This window comes from Anguilla rostrata, chromosome 11, assembly GCF_018555375.3.
Source record: "Anguilla rostrata isolate EN2019 chromosome 11, ASM1855537v3, whole genome shotgun sequence".
NCBI lineage: Eukaryota > Metazoa > Chordata > Actinopteri > Anguilliformes > Anguillidae > Anguilla > Anguilla rostrata.
Window position 1 is genome coordinate 35,124,863 of NC_057943.1, and position 23,555 is coordinate 35,148,417.

Consider the following 23,555-nt stretch of genomic DNA (forward strand, 5'->3'; position numbering starts at 1 on the left):
GCAGGCATCCACAGGTGTCCTGAGGCTATGCTTTTACAGATTCCGCAATTCTATGAGTGGCTTCTCAAGAATCTACTTTAATGGATGTTATCGGTTCAGGCTAATGTTGTTTCCACATGTTTTAGACTATTTTAGGGAGAGAGATGATGACAAATTAATTGATGTTCATGAGACGAACAATCTTTAGTAGGTTTTTAGACAATTCTTGTAGAGCTTCTTAGGAGACCAGGATGGTTGTTTAGTGAGTTTTTAAGGAGACCAGGATGGTTGTTTAGTGAGAGGTTTTTAAGGAGACCAGGACGGTTGTTTAGTGAGAGGTTTAAGGAGACCAGGATGTTGTTGTGAGAGGTTTATTAGGTCCAGGATGGTTGTTTGGTGAGAGTTTAAGGAGACCAGGATGGTTGTTTGGTGGAGGTTTGGAGCAGTGGTTGTTGTGAGTTTTAAGGAGACCAGGAGTCTGCTGGTAAGGTTGTTTAGAGATGGAGGTGTTGGTGGAGGTTAGTGGGTGTGTGTGTTGTGTTCTGTAGAGAGTGTGCATCTACATTCATGTGATGGTTGCTGGCTGAGAGAGTTGTGCTACGAGCAGTAGAGGCCGTGTGTGTGTGTGTTGTGGTGAGATGTGTCTTGTTAAGTGCCTGGTGTGTGAGGTGTGTGCGTGTGTGCAGTAAGTGTGTGTGTGTGCGTGTGAGAGAGTGTGTGCAGTCTGAGCAGGGTTAAAGTGTGTGTGTGTGTGTGTGTGTGTTGTAGAGAGAGTGTGTGCAGTCTGAGCAGGGTTAAAGTGTGTGTGTGTGTGTGTGTGTGTGAGAGAGAGTGTGCAGTCTGAGCAGGGTTAAAGTGTGTGTGTGTGTGTGTGTGTGTGTGTGTGTGTGTGTGTGCGTGTGAGAGAGTGTGTGCAGTCTGAGCAGGGTTAAAGTGTGTGTGTGTGTGAGAGAGTGTGAGAGAGTGTGTGCAGTCTGAGCAGGGTTAAAGTGTGTGTGTGTGTGCGTGTGAGAGAGTGTGTGCAGTCTGAGCAGGGTTAAAGTGTGGTGTGTGGTGTGTGTGTGTGTGGTGTGTGGAGAGGTTGGCTGTGTGCAGTGAGCAGGGTTAAAGTTGTGTGTGTGTGTGTGTGTGTGTGTGTGTGTGTGTAGTGAGAGAGTGTGTGCAGTCTGAGCAGGGTTAAAGTGTGTGTGTGTGTGGTGTGTGTGTGTGAGAGAGTGTGTGCGGTCTGAGCAGGGTTAAAGTGTGTGTGTGTGCTGTTGAGTAAGAGTGTGTTCCAGCTCCGGGCTAGAGTACAAGTGTTGGTGTGGGTGTGGTTCATGAGAAGTGTGCAACGGAGTCCCCGACTGCACTGACGGATGGGATGAGGGCCCGCACTGCAGAGGTACTGTACTGTCTCACGCACACACACGTATGCACGCATGCACACACACACACACACACACACACACATACACACATCACACACACACACACACACACACACACACCATACACACTCACACACACACACACACACACCACACACCACACACACACCATCCGCTCACACACACACTCATACACACACACACACTCACACACACACTCTCACACGCACGCACACACTCACACACACACACACACACCATTGTCATGTCTGTTACACTGTGCCTCTGTTACACAATGGCATCCTGTGATTGGTGAGATTTCTCTTGCGCTGACTGAAATGTTGCACTGTTGCTCCCTTGTATTCTCTCTCACACTCACGTGTTTGGCCGTGCAGTCTGACTGGAGTCTCTGTGCTCTCACAGTGATGAAAGCCACAGTCAGTCTGACTGATAAATGATAACAAAGGAAAAATAAGTATAAATGGTAATATAGCGGCTGTCTTGTTAACTCGATTCTGGTTGGCCAATGAAAAAGCCGTTTTTTCTGTGTAATGACTGCTATATAATGACAGGTTTTTCTCACCTGATGGTGCTGTATCTTTCCATACTATATAGCCACTTAGTGCAGCCAGAATGGTACATCAGTAACTAACATTACGGTTATCTGGGTGATATGGAGAAAAAAGCTTGGAAAGAAGGAGAAGAAAATGTAATGAGTTGATCATGTTACAGCCGACACTGCAAACCTGGCCATCACCAATCCAAAAAATTCCCCTTGTAACCTGACACAATAAATGATAATTTATCCAATTTAATTATAACTAGAGTGAACCATGCAAGGTTAAAAACGTAATTTTTTTCATAATAAGTTTATGGTTGGATACTAGGATATTAAAAGCTGTTGTTCTTTGTTGGAGCTGTTTACTTTGCAGGAAAAACTGTACAAATATGGAAAATGTAATCAATTCAAACGTACATTTATAGCAGATAAGTCATTTCTTTGGCAAGTTTCTGTGGTATAATCTAAATAACATACAGAAAATAGGTCAGTTGTTTCACAGTAACCTGCAGCAGGACGATTAAGACCCTGACATATCACCCTGTCGGCACTTATATTTACAGTTCTTACAGTTGACTTGCCCCCTGAACATTATCCCTAATACTTGTGACTCCTGAGGTGAGCTCTGTCTGTGATATCTCAAACAGAGGTGTCATTCACCCTCTGTGACTGAACTAATGTGGAGATATCTCTAATTTGAGTTACGACTAGTCATAATTTAAATGCAGATATCTGGAATTCACGTTTTAGATAGTCAAAACTGAACTGTAGATATCTTGAATTGGAGGTTCCATACAATTTAACGGCGAAATCTCACTAGTCAAAATGTAATTAGAGATATCTTAAATTGCCATTTTGACTAGTCATAAATGAATTACGGATATCGTTAGTGTGAATCTGGACACGCTATTGAATGTTCAGAGGGCTTTGCCATAGACCATGCAAAGTCTCAGGGGTGGGGTTTTAGCCTCTGTGATGTCACACAGTTGCTTCCTTCATTCCAAGGTGCACACATGAAAAAGTGCGCTGCCAGCTTCCTGCATGCCCTGTCCCTGCTGTCACTCCATAACACACGCCTAATGTCGTCTCAGTCACATCCTGATGTCAGGCCTGGGGCTCTCATTTCCTGCCTGGTGCGTTATTTGTCTGTAGAGTGGAAAGGGACTCCATGAAAGGGCAGCTGAAGCCTGAAAGCTTGTGAGAGATCCAGTCCCTTGGGCCTTTCTGTGTGCGCTGGCCTGGCTGAGAGCTTCTCATTGGAGTGTCAGGACACACCCTTTGAGTAAACATGAGTGCGTGAGGGGCAGGGTTGGGTCTTGGATTGTGTGCCGTGGAAGATAAGAACATGTTTTTGTCCCCTTGGTCACCTCAAATTACTGTAGTAGCACAGATTGTGTGTGTGTGCGCACGTGTATGTTCTTTACATTACATTACATTACATTACATTCATTTAGCAGACGCTTTTATCCAAAGCGACGTACAAAAGTGCATTTTCATGATCGTAGACAACTGCTGAACACGGGTTCAGTAAGGTACAATTACTTATTTTGTAAAGCTATTTCTAGCCGAGAACAAAGAACACTATCCTGGTCTAACATCTGCAAAGCCAAACTAGGCAGAAGAATAAGCTAGAGTATTAGGACAAATACAATTTACCAAGAAGTGCAGGGATGGGGCAACATGTAACAAGTGACAGGAAAAAGGTTTTTTTTTTTTTTTTTTTTTTTTTTTTTTTTTTTTTTTTTTTTTTTTTTTTTTTTATATATATATATATATACACAGCGTGGTGGTGGTTATTCTAGGTATAGTCTGAAGAGATGAGTCTTCAGGCCACGGCGGAAGATGGATAGTGAGGGGGAGGTTCGGAGAGGGACGGGGAGTTCGTTCCACCACTGGGGAGCTAGGGTGGAGAAGCTCTGTGATCCCTTTGGGCGGGTGGGAGGGGTTGCAAGACGCCCTGCTGCCGCAGAGCGGAGTGGTCGAGCAGGCACATAGAATTGAGTCATGTCCTGCAAGTAGATAGGGGCTGTCCTGTTGGCGGCAGTGTAGGCAAGGGTCAGGGCTTTGAATCGGATCCTGGCAGCGACCGGTAGCCAGTGAAGTGATCGCAGCAGGGGAGTGACGTGGGAGAATTTGGGGAGGTTGTAGATGAGTCGGGCAGCGGCATTCTGAATCATCTGTAGTGGCTGTATGGCACAAGCTGGCAGGTTTGCAAGGAGAGAGTTGCAATAATCAAGGCGAGAGGTCACCGTAGCCTGGACGAGCAGCTGGGTGGAGTGTGTCGTCAGGTATGGTCGAATCCTCCTGATGTTGTATAGGAGGAATCTGCAGGACCGTGATGTTGCCTTGATGTGCTCCTTGAGGTCCAGCTGGTCATCCAGGACCACCCCCAGGCTCTTTGCAGAGTGAGAGGCAGTCACTGTGGTGCCATCAACCGTGATTGAGAGTTCACGAAGCAAGGAGGTCTTGTACGGGAAGAAGAGCAGCTCAGTTTTGTTGAGGTTGAGCTTCAGATGGTGGCTGGCCATCCAAGTGGAGATGTCAGCCAGGCAGGAAGAGATCTTATCATTGATCTGTGTGGCTGAGGGGGGAAAGAAAAGTAGAGTTGTGTGTCATCTGCATAACAATGATAGGAAAAACCATGTGAATTAATGACTGAACCAAGAGATCTGGTGTATAAGGAGAACAACAGAGGACCCAGTACAGATCCCTGCGGCACTCCCGTGACAAGTGGATGAGAGGCAGAGGCAGACCCCTTCCAGGTGACCTGGTAGGTCCTATCTGCAAGATAGGAAGAGAACCAGGACAGGGCAGTCCCGGTAATTCCCATCCCAGCCAAGGTGGAGAGGAGTATTTTATGGTTGACCGTGTCAAAAGCTGCAGACAGGTCAAGAAGGATCAGGACAGAGGAGAGGCGTGAGGCTCTTGCAGTGGCAAGTGCCTCCGTCACAGCTAGTAGTGCAGTCTCTGTTGAGTGCCCGGATCGGAAGCCAGACTGGTGAGGGTCTAGCAGGTTGTTCTGATGGAGAAAAGAGGTTAATTGTTTAAGAACTGCTCGTTCGAGGGTTTTGGACAGAAAGGGTAGAAGGGATACGGGTCGATAATTTGTTACATCGGAGGGGTCTAAGGTGGGTGTGTTCTAAGGTGGGTGTGGCTAATGTTCTGAGCCAGGATGTTGTGTTCTGCCTGTTTTACGACCCGTCAGATGTTACACTGTCTGGTGACGGCCCTAGCACAGGCAGTTGGGCTTTTCTGGTGATGGCAGAGGTGGTGCTCACACTGGAAATGCTCACAGATGGGCAGTTCTCACCATCTGTTATGTCACTGACAATGGCAGTTCTCACCCTCTGTGATTTCACAGACCAAGGCAGTGCTCACCCTCTGTGATGTCACAGACCAAGGCAATGCTCACCCTCTGTGATGTCACAGACTAAGGCAGTTCTCACCCTCTGTGATGTCACAGACCAAGGCATTGCTCACCCTCTGTGATGTCACAGACCAGGGCAGTGCTCACCCTCTGTGATGTCACAGACCAAGGCAGTGCTCACCCTCTGTGATGTCACAGACCAAGGCAGTTCTCACCCTCTGTGAGGTCACAGACCAAGGCAGTGCCCACCCTCTGTGATGTGTGCGGATAGAGTACACACTCAGCAGTACAGATAGAGGCAAGGCCCAACCACAGTGATAGTGCCTCGGGGCCAATTTCCTTCCTTCCAGATTACCCATATTATCTTCCTTAATGTGCTGCCTGATTCAAGATGCTGCCTCCTGCCTGTTCTCCTCCATAAAGCTGTGATCTCTGTCCCACAGGCTGTCCCATCAGTCAGCTGTTTTAATTAGCTTTGCTCCATTAGCACCAAACAGTTCTCCCGTGAAGGCACCTGTAATAAAAGTCATATCAGTGCCATTAACATATGAATCAGCCTTCATTAAAGAAAATGCCTCCTCATGAAGTAGTGACAGTGGCGCCTCCCCAGTTTTCACTTACGAAGAGTGCCCCCCCCCCAGTAATTTGCAATCATTCCACAGTTACCCAGGTGAGGGTAGCAGTGATGGAGTTAAGGCAGGGGTAATGGAGGGAAGTAGAGAGACGGTCATTTTAAATTTGCCTAGAATGCTCAATCATCAGCAGAGCTCTTAGCTGATGGACTTGTCCAGGATGGACTACAGAGCAGGGCTACGTTGTGTGATTTTGTATTCACAGCAGAAAACACCATCGTATCAGATACGCTGAATATTAAAGCAGATAAGGGCCAATAAGAGGAGTGATGATGTCAGAGTGGTGAGCACTAGAGTCTTTACGACTGAATTCAGTCTGAAGCATTAAGATCAGTCAAGCTGGTACAGGACTGATGTTACCTGTAGAGCCAAGCCCAGGGTGTGCAGAATGTTCGAGTTAAAGGAGAGGTGTGCAGAACGTTAGAGGTGAAGGACAGGTGTGCGGAACGTTAGACATGAAGGACAGGTGTCTGGAATATAAGAGGTGAAGGACAGGTGTGCGGAACATCAGAGGTGAAGGACAGGTGTGCAGTATGTTACACGTGAAGGCAGGTGTGCGGAACGTTAGAGGTGAAGGACAGGTGTGCGGAACGTTAGAGGTGAAGGACAGGTGTTTGGAATATAAGAGGTGAAGGACAGGTGTGTGGAACATCAGAGGTGAAGGACAGGTGTGCGGAACATCAGAGGTGAAGGACAGGTGTGCTATATGTTAGGCGTGAAGGCAGGTGTGCGGAATATAAGAGGTGAAGATTGATGATGACCTGCTGACTTCGTAATTACCGGTAAAGGGGACTTTGTGAGATTGTGGTTAATCAGTGTTCTGTTTACCTTGGAAAGCTCCTTTGTTTGCTTAAACCTGTATGTGGCTAAAGTATTGATAAGGAGAGGCATTCCAATGCTGCTGAACCACAAAACTTCTCTGGAACTTCCTTGTCATACACACACATGAACATGCACGCACACACACACACACACACACACACACACGAAGGGAGCCCATCTCTCACACATGCACACAAATGCATTTACACATTGATAGTTGATAGTTGATAGACACGCAAATGCAAGTACTTGTTCACAAGTACGCACTCGCACACACGCACACGGGCAAGGCTTGTGGAACTTGAGGTCACATTCGATCTCAAGATCACTGTTGATGGTCTCGGCCTCTGTCTCACTTGGGACTTCTTGGTCTTGGAATCGAATGGTGAAAATTGCAGACTCACATTATTTGCAATCAAGACCGTATAACAACTATATTTACATGTATGCCTTGCTCTTAACTAGTTTAGTCTCCCTAGCTAACATTGATATTAGGACAGTAACTTTATGTAGCCTGTAGCTTAGGCTACGCTACATCAGTAAACTGAATAATAAAGTGCCTGTGAGAAAAGCAAGTGCTGATTGGCTGAATGTGTGTGCACCAGCCATTCACTTTATTTTGTTCGAATAAATAATGTTATTTGTCACATGAAGTTAAATTTATCTATTTTTTGAGCTTGGTGAGGACAAGAACAGCTCTTTTCCCTGTATAGGCTATTCCTTTATGTTATATTTATATTATCCTTTGACCAACTCAGTGTTTTGGTTAAGGTCTCCAGTTAGAACCAAATTGCTCTGGCCTCCATCTTATAATAATAATAATAATAATAGGTTTTATTTACATAGAGCCATTCTCAGATCCAAGGTCAAGGTTGATCTTTAATTGTCTCAACCCTCCTTGATCTTGGTCTTGGTCTTGACTTGACACACACACACACACACATACACACATACTCACACATACACACGTACACAGACAGCGTGCACACACACGCACTCACAGCAGACCGTTTTACTGCCGAACGCAGTAACTGTTTCACGTTCAACATGAAGTGGCAGAAAGCTGCATACGAGACTTGAAGCACTCCCCGGAAACACAAACCCAATGAACACAGTCGCTCAGGAGTCTGCCTGGCTCTGAAAAATGTCTTATCAGGCAGCGATAATGATGCTGAGTCATAGGTAAATAATTAAAATAAATGTGTTGTACTCTGACACCGTTTGGGGAGAAATATTTATCTCAGGGAGTCTGTGTATTACACCTTAAATATGTGTGTGTGTGTACACGTGTGGGTGTGTGCGTGTGTATGCGTGTGTGAGTATGCTTGTGTGTGCGTGTGTGTGCGTGTACGTCTGTGTGTGTGCGTGTGTGCGTGTGTGTGTGTTTTGTGTCTCGTGGTGCTGCATTATTTGGGCTGTGTTTCCTGTTAATGCACTGTTCTGCAGGTGGGTGTGTTTGTCCAGGTTTAACTGCAGTCCCTACCCATAGAAAGAACTGTTTTGAGACTGCAGACCCCCCCCCCACCACCCCCCACTGAGCCAACAGAACCTGAGGTTTTTAAAAAGCAGCATCCATATTAAATGAATTTCATGTTTTACCTTCACTTTAACTTTCTCTTGCTGGCTGTTAGCCAGTTTGACTAATTTCACTTGTCCGGGCTGCATGGGAACACAGGGGCAGTGATCAATGATGGTGCTGTTTCCGTGGGAGATAGGTGTGCCTGAGGGAGGAGCTTGGAGCTGCACCAAATCGCTTGTGTGTCACCTTCGGTGTTCCTGTGTTTTTCCTCTTATAGTTTTACTAAATTATTTGCTTTGAAAATATGACGCAATGTAGCATGACTCCATTAAAGCCTGTCTGCATCTGACAGACGGACAGACAGACAGACAGGCATTCTGGGGGTTTGGGATTGCAGATGCTTCTGCGCTTGTGTTTGGATTCTGGAATGGGAGAGCTGTGCGAGTTTCCGGCGTGGGGGAGAAAGGAACCCGTCCTAGCACAAGGTGACGGTGCTCGGCATCAGTCCCAAGAGAGGAAGGTGGGGTGTTTGGACTTGGCCCTTCTGCTCGGTTGCCCTGGTTACCACTACCACTGGCTGGCAGAGAGATTACATTGTTTCTCTTAAAGAGGGATCGTAACCTGGACTGTTCTTGCCCACCCTTCTTCAGCTCAAACAAAAATATGTGACATTTTCACTAACTCACCTCGCGCAAGCGGATCTGGCAGGTAGATACTGATATTTAAATATTTTATGAGCTCCAGGGCCCTTTCAGTTTTACCCCTCTTGGGCTTGGACTTGGATTGAGTCCAGAGTGTGGGTTCTGATTGCTGCTCCGGCACGAGTGTTCGGGTAGAGAGAAAGCTTTGTAAAACTTTACTGTAGTGCCGCCTGCAGTTCTGCATACTGCAGCTCATTAGCCACTATGTTACTAGGCGCAGGCCATTAACGGCAAGTTCGACAGCGCTTCCCATTAGCTGCTACGTTTGAAAACACAGCCCGTTAGCTGCTCCATGACAAGGCACAGGTTGTTAGCTGCTACATTAGAAGGTGCAGCCCGTTAGCTGCTCCATGACAAGGCACAGGCCGTTAGCTGCTAAATTGAAAGGTGCAGCCCGTTAGCTGCTACATTAGAAGGCACAGGCTGTTAGCTGCTATGTTAGAGGATGCTGGCCGTTGGCTACTGTGTAGACGGAGCACGCTTTTAACCGCTACGTCACATGGTGCAGGTAGTCAGCTGCTACATCATAGCAGGCTGTGGCTTCAGCCTACGATGAACTCAGTTTGCCCCCCTGCTTGGCTTAATTCTCTTCTGTGATGCAGTCAGACTCCCCTGAACACCAACAAACAAAAACAGACCAGATTGTGGTATATAATGTCCTCTGTTGTGGTGCCACCTGTTTCTCTCCCCCTATCAATTATATAAAATATGGCGCCGGGCCCTGGGGTGCTCAAGGCTGTTTGTAAACTGTGCTGGGAGATGAGGATGTTTGTCTTAAGTGTTGCCGTGCTTATGGCATGCCTTGGAGGTCACTGTCTCCGAGGCACAGCGGGTTTTATTGATGTGCTTGGCAGCCTTCCCCGTCCGCGGTGGCTCACTCTGCTTTCGCCGTTAGGCAATTTCACCTTTGCGCTGCCGGGTGTTTTCTGAGAAGATTCAGGCTAAGCATCTTTGCTTGAGCTTACAAGTGGAATTCTCCATTTGGGAATCGAACCCGCAGCTTCCTGGCTGTGAGCCCAGCTCATTAACGGCTGTCCACTGCTGATTGCTTTCTTTAAAACGATCAGCTTTTTTGTCGTGTCTGTTAAGCACATAGAATGTCTGTGGCTGAATATCCACTGTAATTATACCACTTTTATTGACATACAGTGACATGAAAAAGTATTTGCCCCCTTCCTGATTTTCTCTGTTATTGCATATTTGCTAGACTGAACGGTTTCAGATATTTGAACAAAATGTAATATTAGACAAAGGGACCCTGAGTAAACACAAAACACATTTTAAAATCATTAGGCCTATTTCTTTTATTTAATGAAATAGATATTTATCACCCATTTGAAAAAGTAATGAAGAAGTAAACTTAAAAAGTGGTTGCACTACCTTATGCACTAATAACTGCAACCAAACTTCCTGTAATTTTATATCAGTTTTTCACATCGCTGTGGAGGAATTTTATCCCACTCTTCTTTGAAGAACTGCTTTAATTCAGATAAATTGGTAGGTTTTTGAGTATGAACTGCTTGTTTCAGGTCCTGCCACAGCATCTCTATTGGGTTCAAGTCTGGACTTTAAATTGGCCACTTAAAAACTAATTTAGTTTCTTTTTAGGCATTCAGATTTGGAATTGCTTTTGTGTTTTTGATCATTGTCTTGCTGCATAACCTAATTACGCTTCAGCTCATGGAAAGATGACCGGACATTCTCCTTAAGAATTTTCTGGTACAGAGCTGAATTCATGGTCCCTTCAATAATGACTAGTCGCCCAGTTCCACTTTTGACTCATCTGTCCATAGAACATTATCCCACAAGGCCTGGGGATCATCCAGGTGCTTTTTTTGCAAATGTGAGATGAGCAGTTATGTTTCTCTTGGTTAGCAGTGGCTTCCACTTTGCTATTCTCCCATGAATGACATTTTTGCCCAGTCTCTTTCTTTTTGTGGCGTCATGAACACTGACTATAGCTGTGGCTAGAGATGACTGCAGTTCTTTGGATGTCCTTCTGGGATTAGCATTGGCTCAGTTGCCGGTTAGCCTTGGCTTGTTTGGTGGTTAGCATTGGCTTGTTTGACGGTGCACAGCACTGCGCAGCTCACACTGCAGCCCTGCAGCACTGCGCAGCACACACTGAAATCCACACTTTCTACCATTGTCTGCCACTCTGATGTGGGTCTCTCTCTCTCGCTTTCTCTCCCCATTTATTTCTATCTTCTGTTCTTTCTCTCTCTCTCCCTGCAGAGTTTGCCTCCAACTGCACGCACTTGGGCTGCCAGTATAACTGTTCAGTCACACCCACAGGACCCATGTGCTACTGCAGGAGTGCCTTTGAGATCAGCCAGGATGGCAAGACCTGCAAAGGTGAGCCTGCTGTGTGAGGGGAGGGGCTTGTTTTCTGTGTGTATGTGTGTGTGTATTGGTACAGGTGTGTTGTATTCTAGTTCAGGGTGCAGTTCTGATGGTTACAGGTGTGTGTGTGTATATCCTGAGGTTCAGGTGTGTGTGGTGTGTGTGTATCTGAGGGTATAGGTGTGTGTTTCTGATGTTAAGGTGGTGTGGGTTATCCTGATGGTTACAGGTGTGTTTATCCTGATGGTTACAGGTGTGTGTGTGTGTATATCCTGAGGGTTACAGGTGTGTGTGTGTGTGTGTGTGTGTATCCTGAGGGTTATAGGGGTGTGTGTGTATTCTGATGGTTACAGGTGTGTGTGTGTGCGTGTGTGTGTACCATGAGGGTTATAGGGGTGTGTGTGTATTCTGAGGGTTACAGGTGTGTGTGGTGTGTGTATCCTGAGGGTTATAGGTGGTGGTTCGAGGTTAAGTGTGTGTGTGTGTGTGTGTGTATATCCTGAATGTTATAGGGGGCGTGTGTGTATCCCAGTGGTGACGGGGGGGCATGTGTGTTTCAGATTTTAATGAGTGCACCCTGTATGGGACCTGCAGCCAAACCTGCACCAACACTGAGGGGGGGTTCAGCTGCAGCTGTGTGGAGGGCTACCTGCCCCAACCCGACAACCGATCCTGCAAGGCCAAGAATGGTCAGAACCACGCGCACACACACACACATACACACACCTACTCACACACGCACATACACACCTGCATACGTGCTCGCTGAAGACACGACAAGAAACATGCGTGCAAAGGCACGGCAAACACACCCTGAGAGAAACACATACTCCTGTGGCCTGTATGGCTCACTAAGTCTCAGAGAATGCTGCAGTGTGTAAAGACAAGGGCGTGTTCAGAGGGACCTGTTTCGAAGAGCTTGCTGAATAGGCCAAACATTCCTGCAGCAGCAACCATGTTTGTCACGTTCATATTTGTAAAAAAGCTAGCTAATCTCTCTCTCTCTCTTCCATTCTTGGTTCTGGTTCTGGTTCTGTTTGTCATCGTGGCTCAGACCCGGTGGATCGGCCGCCGGTGCTGCTCATCGCTAACTCTCAGAACATCCAGGCCACCTCCCTGAGTGGGGCGGCGGTCCACAGCCTGCTATCCACCAGCACCAAGCAGACCACCGCCATGGACTTCCTGTACGCCCAGGAGACGGTCTGCTGGCTCCACATGGGGGACCTGGCCACCAGCACCCAGCTCAAATGCGCCAAGATCCTCAACCTGAAGGGCTTCACCGAGGAGAGGACCATCAACATCTCCCTGAGCCTGCACCGTGAGTACAGCCTAGTACATGGAGAGTAACCACCTAACATGGAGAATAACCACCCAACCTGGAGATCTATGGTCCTATAGGATTTCATTTCAACCCTAGACCACATGTTTCTACAAATTAGCAGCTCAATGTGATCTCCATTTGGACACACTTATTTGTAAAGACACTGGGTTCTAATAACCTGGCAGAGCATTTCTGCAACAAGTGAGTGAGAAATCGACGTGTGGTTGTTATTTGTCGTTTAATAACTTTGCTCTCGGTTTCATGTAGAAACCAATTTAAAATTGCACAGTGAAGCTAAGCCCTGTGGCTTAGCCTACCAGAGCAGTCCCCTACTTTGTTGCTTAACCAATCTGAGACCTCTCTATTAACGAGCCAATTGAAGGGAAGTTTTCCTCTGTTTGATGCAGACTAACTTGGTAGCGAGAGAGGTGTGGTTTTGTTTACGCAGTGAGGGATGTGAGGCTGAGCTGCTGTGCGGGGGGGCAGGCCCCGCCCTCCTGCACACGCTGACTTCACTAAGGAAGCAATCGGGAGGCTCCCGCTTCCTGTCCTCGAGCGCTGAGCGGTACAAGCACTTCCTGTTTCCCTTCCTGATGACTGCAGTGTGGGAGCTGAGGGAAGGGGGAACAGGGCCGCGAGCGCTCGCATGTGTGTGGGGCGGGGGTGTGAGGAAATTGGGGGGGTCCTGCCATTGCACCTCTGAGCAACAACAAACTCTGAGCATGAACCACCGCAGTCGAATATCCAGCTGTACAAACCAAACCAACAGCATATGAAAATACAATGTGCGAGTCAATTGAATGTTGTCTGCTACGCACAGTAATGATGTGATCAAATGTGTGGGGTTCAGCGATATTTTGGAATGTGTCCGTCCGCTCCATTCGTGCAGCGGTACGGAACACTGTCTGGAGAACCAGAGCCTCATGGGAGTCGGTCTCCGCTTCTGATTGGGCAGTTTGTAATTACTTCTGATTTCTTCAGTGGTCGGCCTGGTGCTGATTGTGTTACGCAGCGCTGCAATTAAGAAACAGCTCAGTGTGGCTCTTCATTGATTTAGTGGGTGTTGTGGTCCTGGTTTCTTCTTTTATATAATTGAATTTTGCTGTAATTCGTGTGTTTGATGTGTTTGGTATGGGTGTGTGTAAGTTGAATATTTGGTTATTAATAGTGTTTGTGTATGGGTGTGTGTGTTATTGAATAGTGTTTGGGTATGGGTGTGTGTAATGTTGAATAGTGTTAGGGTATGGTGTGTGTTGTTTGAATAGTGTTTGTGTATGAGTGTGTGTAATGTTGAATAGTGTTTGGGCATGAGTGTGTGTGTTGTTAAATAGTGTTTGGGTATGAATGTGTGTAATGCTGAATAGTGTTGGGTATGAGTGTGTGTAATGTTGAGTAGTGTTTGGGTATGAGTGTGTGTAATGTTGAGTAGTGTTTGGGTATGAGTGTGTGTAATGTTTAATAGTGTTTGGGTGTAAGTGTGTAATGTTGAATAGTGTTTGGGTATGAGTGTGTGTAATGTTGAATAGTGTTTGGGTATGAGTGTGTCTAATGTTGAATAGTGTTGGGTATGAATGTGTGTAATGGTTAATAGTGTTTGGGTATGAGTTTGCCTTTGGCCTAGCCTGGTGGGGAGAAAACACTCTGATCTGATGCAGGAAGCCTCATGTTTCTGTTAAGCCTGACCTCTGGATGAAGGGCAGATGAGCAGACCAGATGTGCCCTTGTGAACTTCCTTTCTCTCTCTCTCTTTCTCTCTGTCTCTTTCTTTCTCTCTCAGGTCATCACAGTGGTGCTTAATAAATATCAGGACGAGCCGATGCAGCTTGGCCAATGTAATTACACAGAGTTCATAAAGTCATTGTCTGACTTTCTCTCCTTTCTTGCGTTCTTCCCTCCCTCCCTATTGCTCGGTGTCACTATCTCTCCATCTCCTTGAAATCGAGCGGGATCCTCTTACAGAGCAGACTGAGCAGGGCTGCTACAGCGCCAGTTCCGTTATGGGGGAACAGCATGGACTGGAGCCGCAGCCCTGGGGGAGGGGGCTGGGGGGAGGGGGGGAGAGAGGGGTCTTTGAAGGATCACATAGACATCGTGGACTTCCTATGCATTTGCTAGAGCCCACTGTTCACAGTACCACAGGAGAGTGTAGTGCTCACTGCTCATACAGTACCACAGGAGAGCATACTGCTCACTGCTCATACAGTACCACAGGAGAGCGTAGTGCTCACTGCTCATACAGTACCACAGGAGAGCGTAGTGCTCACTGCTCATACAGTACCACAGGAGAGCGTAGTGCTCACTGCTCATACAGTACCACAGGAGAGCGTAGTGCTCACTGTTCATACAGTACCACAGGAGAGCATACTGCTCACTGTTCATACAGTACCACAGGAGAGCGTAGTGCTCACTGTTCATACAGTACCACAGGAGAGCGTAGTGCTCACTGCTCATACAGTACCACAGGAGAGCGTAGTGCTCACTGCTCATACAGTACCACAGGAGAGCATAGTGCTCACTGTTCATACAGTACCACAGGAGAGTGTAGTGCTCACTGCTCATACAGTACCACAGGAGAGCGTAGTGCTCACTGTTCATACAGTACCACAGGAGAGTGTAGTGCTCACTGCTCATACAGTACCACAGGAGAGTGTAGTGGCCACTGCTCATACAGTACCACAGGAGAGCGTAGTGCTCACTGCTCATACAGTACCACAGGAGAGCATACTGCTCACTGTTCATACAGTACCACAGGAGAGCGTAGTGCTCACTGTTCATACAGTACCACAGGGGAGTGTAGTGTCACTGCTCATACAGTACCACGGAGAGTGTAGTGGCCACTGCTCATCAGTACCACAGGAGGCGTAGTGCTCACTGCTCATACAGTACCACAGGAGAGCGTAGTGCTCACTGCTCATACAGTACCACAGGAGAGCGTAGTGCTCACTGTTCATACAGTACCACAGGAGAGCGTAGTGCTCACTGCTCATACATTACATTACATTACAGGCATTTAGCAGACGCTCTTATCCAGAGCGACTTACACAACTTTTTACATAGCATTTTACATTGTATCCATTTATACAGCTGGATATATACTGAAGCAATTTCGGTTAAGTACCTTGCTCAAGGGTACAACGGCAGTGTCCTACCCGGGAATCGAACCTGCGACCTTTCGGTTACAAGTCTAGTTCCTTCCCCACTGTGCTACACTCCGTCCTACAGTACCACAGGAGAACGTAGTGCTCACTGCTCATACAGTACCACAGGAGAGCATTAGTGCTGATCTTTCACTGATGCTGGGTGGTAGCTTGGTGTGTCTGCTGTGTACTGGTGGTCTCGGTTGGGTGAGGGTGTAGCCCTGCAATAGGGCCCAGCTTCTTTATTAGCACAGTCGCTCAGACTCCTTAGCCCTGCAGTCGAGGGCACTGTGCTGCAGCGGCCTTCCCATGAGTCACCCTCACCAGGCCCTCCGCTTCTGCTGGTTTCCCCTGGGCCGTTTGGCCAAGTGAAGGCCTGGTACATGTCCATACAGTCTGTCTTTGTTTTGTCTCTTAGCATGTCTAAAAACACAAAGTAAATAAAATCTAAAGAACAAGACAGATTTTGAAACTAAAAGCATCTGCTCTCTAATTGGATTGAGGTGGAGCCTCTACCCTAGTTTATAAGTCCTTGTGGAAATTTTTACAAGAAGCAAATCCTGCAGATGAATCTATGATTGCAACCTCAAAGAGTTTGCTCATATTTGTAAAGTTTTTTTGCCATGGTAACTCATCCAGTTGCTAGGTGACATTTGTCACCGTGGTTGCGTAAGGAGGTCCTGTGATTCGATTAGCCGTTTATAAAATTGGCAGTATCTTATCTCCCTACTCTGTAATGTAATGTTGACTGTACAGAGGCACGTTAGGGAAGCCAAAAGGAGGCTAGTGACTGGCACGGTCTGGTTGCCGTTCTAGAAAGCTCCTTAAACCACCACGTGCTGAAGAGAGCTGCCCCATTCATAGTGTCCGCACGTTTTTGGCTAAGTAGACGTTCCCAGCTTTGTCAGGCGCTAATCCTGCTTTGGCTCGAGCGCCATTTTCACCTCTCAACCCACCTTCACCCCCCCGCTTCCTGAATTATCGACATGGCTTTTTCTGGGTTTCCTGTGTGTTTCCCTTCTCCCTTTGACCCGTCCTTCCAAAAAACAGAAGTCATGGTTCATGGTTTTATTTTCCTCCGCGTTTAAGGTCTATCCAGATGGCACGTGCATTAAATCTCTTTCGAGATTTTCTGGCGATGAGCTGGAAAAAAACACTCATTGACGAAGTCTGTTGTAGGCCACCCGCAGATCCAGTCCTTAAAAACGTTGCCATGGTTGCCGTTTTGTTACGAACCTGTTGCTCTCGCAAACTCGGACATGGCCTGGTTGTTTTTGTGCCTGGGCCTTCGGGTTGGACGGATCTCCACGGGATATGACACGGCTGCAAATCTTTTTTATTCTTCCCCCGCTGCCTCGGCCCTTTGCGTAAGGTTTTCCGAACGGTGCTAATCGAACCCAATGTGCGTTTTGCGGAAAGAGGGCCGTTAATAGGATTTTTTTCGACTTTATGGTCCCGCGGACTGAAAGGCAGCGAAAAAGAGGGGGGGGGGGAGGGAGAAAACAAGTTATGTAAAGCGCATTACTCGGCTTTGTGCTTTCCCCGACGGCTGTGCTTTCTCGACGAAAGTAAGACCCGCCGAGCTTCGTTAAATGAGCTTTCCTCGGGCCGCGGCCGCGACGACGGCCAGCGAGGGGGCGGAGTCTCCGCATCATCCCGGCGATACTTTCCCCGTTTTACTGGAAGACCCAGCAAACGAAGGAAAGATGATATTTTCAAAGAAATGAGATGATGTTTTTTTTTTTTCCAGCGGAGACTCTCTGCTCAGCGCGTGGTGCGTTCCCAAGCCCCCATCTGCTTGGCACGCGAGCGCTGGCTAGCCGTGCGGCCCCCGAACACACAGCTGGCTAACCGTGCGCCCCCCCCGAACACGCAGCTGGCTAACCGTGCGGCCCCCCCAGCACACAGCTGGCTAACCGTGCGCCCCCCCACCCCGAGCACACAGCTGGCTAACCGCGCCGCCCCCCAGCACACAGCTGGCTCACCGTCTGGCCCCCGAGCACACAGCTGGCTAACCGTGCGGCCCCCAAAACACAGCTGGCTAACCGTGCGCCCCCCCCGAGCACACAGCTGGTTAACCGTGCACCCCCCCAGCACACAGCTGGCTAACCGTGCGCCCCCCCCCCCCCCCGAGCACACAGCTGGCTAACCGTGCGGCCCCCGAGCACACAGCTGGCTAACCGTGCGGCCCCCCCCCGAGCACACAGCTGGCTAACCGTGCGCCCCCAGCACACAGCTGGCTAACCGTGCGGCCCCCCCCCCAAGCACACAGCTGGCTAACCATGCGGCCCCCCCGAACACGCAGCTGGCTAACCGTGCGGCCCCGAGCACACAGCTGGCTAACCGTGCGCCCCCCCCGAACACACAGCTGGCTAACCGTGCGCCCCCCCCGGAACACACAGCTGGCTAACCGTGCGCCCCCCCCCCGAGCACACAGCTGGCTAACCGTGCGCCCCCCCCGAGCACACAGCTGGCTAACCGTGCGGCCCCCGAGCCCACAGCTGGCTAACCGTGCGGCCCCCCCGAAACACAGCTGGCTAACCGTGCGGCCCCCCGAAACACAGCTGGCTAACCGTGCGGCCCCCCCGAAACACAGCTGGCTAACCGTGCCCCCCCCGAACACACAGCTGGCTAACCGCGCGCCCCCCGAAACACAGCTGGCTAACCGTGCCCCCCCAACACACAGCTGGCTAACCGTGCGCCCCCCCCTAGCGCACAGCTGGCTAACCGTGCGGCCCCCCCGAAACACAGCTGGCTAACCGTGCGGCCCCCCCGAAACACAGCTGGCTAACCGTGCGGCCCCCCCCCCCCCGAAACACAGCTGGCTAACCGTGCGGCCCCCAACACACAGCTGGCTAACCGTGCGCCCCCCCCCGAAACACAGCTGGCTAACCGTGCGGCCCCCCCGAAACACAGCTGGCTAACCGTGCGGCCCCCCGAAACACAGCTGGCTAACCGTGCGGCCCCCCCCCCCCGAAACACAGCTGGCTAACCGTGCGGCCCCCAACACACAGCTGGCTAACCATGCGGCCCCCCCCGAACACGCAGCTGGCTAACCGTGCGCCCCGCCCGAGCACACAGCTGGCTAACCGTGCGGCCCCCAACACACAGCTGGCTAACCGTGCGCCCCCCCCCGAAACACAGCTGGCTAACCGTGCGGCCCCCCAGCACACAGCTGGCTAACCGTGCGCCCCCCCCGAACACGCAGCTGGCTAACCGTGCGGCCCCCCAAACACACAGCTGGCTAACCGTGCGGCCCCCAACACACAGCTGGCTAACCGTGCGGCCCCCCAACACACAGCTGGCTAACCGTGCGCCCCCCCCGAGCGCACAGCTGGCTAACCGTGTGGCCCCCCAACACACAGCTGGCTAACCGTGCGGCCCCCAGCACACAGCTGGCTAACCGTGCGGCCCCCGAGCACACAGCTGGCTAACCGTGCGCCCCCCCCCCGAGCACACAGCTGGCTAACCGTGCGGCCCCCGAGCACACAGCTGGCTAACCGTGCGGCCCCCCAGCACACAGCTGGCTAACCGTGCGGCCCCCCCAGCACACAGCTGGCTAACCGTACGGCCCCCGAACACGCAGCTGGCTAACCGTGCGCCCCGCCCGAGCACACAGCTGGCTAACCATGCGGCCCCCCCCCCCGAGCACACAGCTGGCTAACCGTGCGCCCCCCCCAAGCACACAGCTGGCTAACCATGCGCCCCCCCCCAAGCACACAGCTGGCTAACCATGCGGCCCCCCCAAGCACACAGCTGGCTAACCGTGCGCCCCCCCCCCCGAGCACACAGCTGGCTAACCGTGCGGCCCCCGAAACACACAGCTGGCTAACCGTGCGCCCCCCCAACACACAGCTGGCTAACCGTGCACCCCCCCCAGCACACAGCTGGCTAACCGTGCGGCCCCCGAACACACAGCTGGCTAACCGTGCGGCCCCCAAAACACACAGCTGGCTAACCGCACGCCCCCCCCGAGCACACAGCTGGAACTCTTTAGGGAAGTGTCCGCTGGACGAGGATAAATACTGGCGGTGAGATCACTCTTTCTCTTTTCCTGTAAACCTGAAATGGTTTTCCCGTAAAACCTTGCACAATGTCCGAGCTCGTGCCGCTGAGACAGCACATTTCTTAGGCCTATAGCTTATTGTTTTTCAGCACGTGCTCACTAAAGTTCGTATTATTGTCCTCCTTCCCCATGTACCTCTTATTAATACACTTGTTTACTGTTTTTTTTTTGTTTTTTGTTTTGTTTTCGAGACAGGGACTGGCAGCCTTGGACTGATTTAGGAGATTTTTTTTCGTTTCAGCAAAGAACCTGCACTCAGTTAAACCTGAAATCAGTCCAACTGTTGCAGTAGCAATAACTTTAGGTTGTAACTTTAACTTTTTTCTGTTTCTACTGGCTACTTTAAAAACGATTAATATATTCAATACTAAAATGTATATTTATTTTCTATGATTATTTTTCAGTGTGTTTTATATATTACATTTTATACATTTTTAAAATTGAAATTAAATTGTGTCATTAAGTGGGTTGTATTTTATTAAAGTAAATTTAAAACATGGGAGCGTGGTAGTTCTTGCATGCCCCTGTAATGTGGGCGTATGGGTTCCCTATCCAGCGCTAACGGGGTGGGAATTAGCATGCGCTAAACGCTAACGCCGCCACACCGCCGCTGTGCGGCCTCCCTCCCTCCCTGCTCGGCCGAGCCTCTGCCCGGAGCCGCCCCTCTCGCCGCGGTCCTGGGGGAGTTCGGCGGGGTCGACCCGCGTGACCGGCGGGGCTTGCCCTCCCCCCCGCAGTGAGCAGGAAGCGGGACTGGCGAGAGAGAGGCACGCCTTTTTCAAACTTTGTAATTATCCCAAAAACCAGCTCTTTTTCAGCTTTATGGGGTTTAACAAGCCGATGGAAGGCACGGTGGGGAAGAGACAGCCTTGAGTTTGTGTCTCTGCCTCCTCCTGTTCTGTAGACGGCGGTGCTGGTGTGATGGCGGGGGGGGGTGGGGAGGGGCGAGTGTGTTAAAATGTCATGAAAGGAAGAGCGGGGCTGGCAGGGGTATTGGAAACACAAGGCGCAGTGGGTGGGGGGGGGGGGCGTTTCTGCGGGCGAGCCCTGTTGTGAAAGAGGGGAGGTGAGAGACTGCGGGGGGGGGGGGGGGGGAGGAACGGTCCGTCTCCGGCGCTGATGGGAGCCTCTCTGTCTCCGGGCCTCGCTCTCTGTCTCTGGCGCTCGGGCGTGTTTTTCTCTCCTCGTCTCCGTTCCTGTCCTTATCTCCCCGGGTGTGGCTGCGCGCCAGAGAGAGAGGCCCGATTACAGATTCGGGCGTTCCCGTGCCGGAATCCACGCCCCCGCGCCGGTCTTTTTTGCGCTGGATTCCAGGGTTTACCATGGAATACCACAGACCTCTGCAGGCATTCTGGGAAAAAAAGGGCCTATGGTTGCTGACTAACTATGTGTGTTTGCGTGTGTTTGTGTGTGCGTGTGTTAATGTATGTTTGTGTGCGTGTGTTTATGTGTGTTTGTGTGTGCGTGTGTTTGTGTGTGCGTGTGTTTATGTGTGTGTGTTTGTGTGTGTTTGTGTGTCCGTGTGTTTGTGTGTGCGTGTGTTTATGTGTGTTTGTGTGTGCGTGTGTTTATGTGTGTTTGTGTGTGCGTGTGTTTGTGTGTTTGTGTGTGCGTGTGTTTATGTGTGTTTGTGTGTGCATGTGTTTATGTGTGTTTGTGTGTGTACGTGTTTATTCTGTGTATTTGTATTTGTGTATTTCTGAGAGACTTTGTGTCTGTGTGTCTATGCGGAAGCATTTTACATATTACTTAATTGTGTTCAGGGTTCAGTCTTGCGAAAATGGGGAAGTCCCGGTCAGTTTCCTGGACAGACGTGCTCACTTTCACTATCTTTCACACACACACACACACACCTACACACACACACACACACAATAGGCCTCCTCGGGAGAGTGGGAGGATGGGGGACACTGGGACTTGTGTGAGTCAGGTGTAAACCCAGGACAGGTGGTGACAGTGGAGAGACCCCTGGACAGTTTCGCTGACTGGTCAGTTGAGGCAGGAGAGCCCAAAAAATATTTCTTACACTTGGAAACTCTGTGAATAAGTGTGCCAGACCAGGGCGGGGCAGGTCACAGAAGCATGCTGTTATATCGCCCGTGGACTCGTTTCGATTGGCTGGGGGTGTGTGGGCTCTGTTTTCCGAGTTTCGTGGTCTGTGGAGTGAATACATGACTGTTACCTGCACATAATTGTGTGTGTGAGGCAGGTCAAGGACAAGTCAGGGGTTCTGATTGGGTAGCTGCCCTGTCCATCACCCTTCTATCATCCCCACTCCACATTGCTTAATAAATTTTAATGGCGGTTTCAATGTTGTGATACAGCTTTGGCTGAGGTACAGTCATACTTGATTAAACACTGTCCAAATAAGGTGCGCTGTTTCTGTATTGTAGGCGTCAGCAGGGTGGACTTTTAAACAGAATAACAGGAAGTGCTTCTCTTCTCGACCTTCTCCACTTAGATGTGGAGCAGATGGCCATCGACTGGCTGACGGGCAACTTCTACTTCGTGGACGACGTGGACGATCGCGTCTTTGTCTGCAACAAGGAGGGTGACACCTGCGTCACCCTGCTGGACCAGGAGCTGTACAACCCCAAAGGCATCGCCCTGGACCCCACCATGGGGTGAGCGCGGCCTCCGTCTGTCCTTACGTTTCATTGCATTTCAGCAGACGCTCTTGTGCAGAGCGACATCCTCAGATTGCATTTTTAAATACGGACCGTCGAACCCACAGCCTCTGGGTTACACGCCCAGTTCCCTAACCACTATGCTACACCGCCGCCCCACTCTCCCTGCCCCCCTCTCTAACTGCACGCCACGTTTTATGAGTCCTGCCTTGGATTTGAACCCGTGACCTCCCTGGTTAGCGCTGGTCACCGTGTTCCCCCTGCAGCGCTCTGGCCTGGCTGCAGCCCGGACGCGGGTCAGCCTCACAGCTGCGCGCCTGCCTTGCTCAGTCCAAGCGACGCCTCTCCCCCCCTCTCCAGTCCTCCCAGGGGGGCGGTCGGTTCCTCAAGTCTTTTCCCTAATGTTTGCTGGATGAACTGAGTAACCAACAAAACCGCCTGCTGCTGCCCAATCAGAAACCAGCTGAAGACCTGCCGTGACCTCAAATAAACTAAGGAAGTGGTTTCCTTCCCAGGTCCAGATTCTCTTGGCGTTTTTCAGATACCAGCCAGGATCCCTGCTATGTCTCTACCACGGTGGAGACGTAGCACAGAGGGACTGGACGTCGAAGGTTCTGTACGATTCTGATTCTAAATTAAGTCGAAATGTTTTATCGGCAGGAAATGCGTTTTTTAGATAATGCCAGAGCGTGCGGCCGTGTCTGTCTATCCGAGGTTTTTTTTCCCCCCCCTGGCAGTCCCACAGGCCTCCTCCTCTGTCCGCTTCTCTGCCGTACGTAACGCTGTCCTCTGGCTCCCTCCCTCTCTCTGTGCGCAGGAAGCTGTTCTTCACGGACTACGGGCAGATCCCCAAGGTGGAGCGCTGCGACATGGACGGCCAGAACCGGACCAAGCTGGTGGACAGCAAGATCGTCTTCCCGCACGGCATCACGCTGGACCTGGTCAACCGGCTGGTGTACTGGGCCGACGCCTACCTGGACTACATCGAGGTGGTGGACTACGAGGGCAAGAACCGCCACACCATCATCCAGGGCCTGCTGGTGGGTTGCCCCTCCCGCCAGTCATGGTGCCCTGTACCCTTCTCATGGCTAACTGCTGAAGATAAGCAACCACAC

At 50.1% G+C, this 23,555-nt stretch overlaps 1 protein-coding gene across 1 annotated transcript in view; it reads left to right on the forward strand.

Moving 5' to 3' along the window:
• The window catches only part of LOC135235081 (prolow-density lipoprotein receptor-related protein 1-like), a 136,776-nt gene that overhangs the window by 35,857 nt on the left and 77,364 nt on the right, over positions 1-23,555 (forward strand). The window contains exons 4-9 of the mRNA XM_064300278.1: positions 1,304-1,360; positions 11,182-11,301; positions 11,850-11,978; positions 12,344-12,607; positions 22,275-22,437; positions 23,258-23,480. Coding sequence (XP_064156348.1) covers positions 1,304-1,360; positions 11,182-11,301; positions 11,850-11,978; positions 12,344-12,607; positions 22,275-22,437; positions 23,258-23,480 — 956 coding nt within the window. The remainder of the gene's footprint in view (positions 1-1,303; positions 1,361-11,181; positions 11,302-11,849; positions 11,979-12,343; positions 12,608-22,274; positions 22,438-23,257; positions 23,481-23,555) is intronic.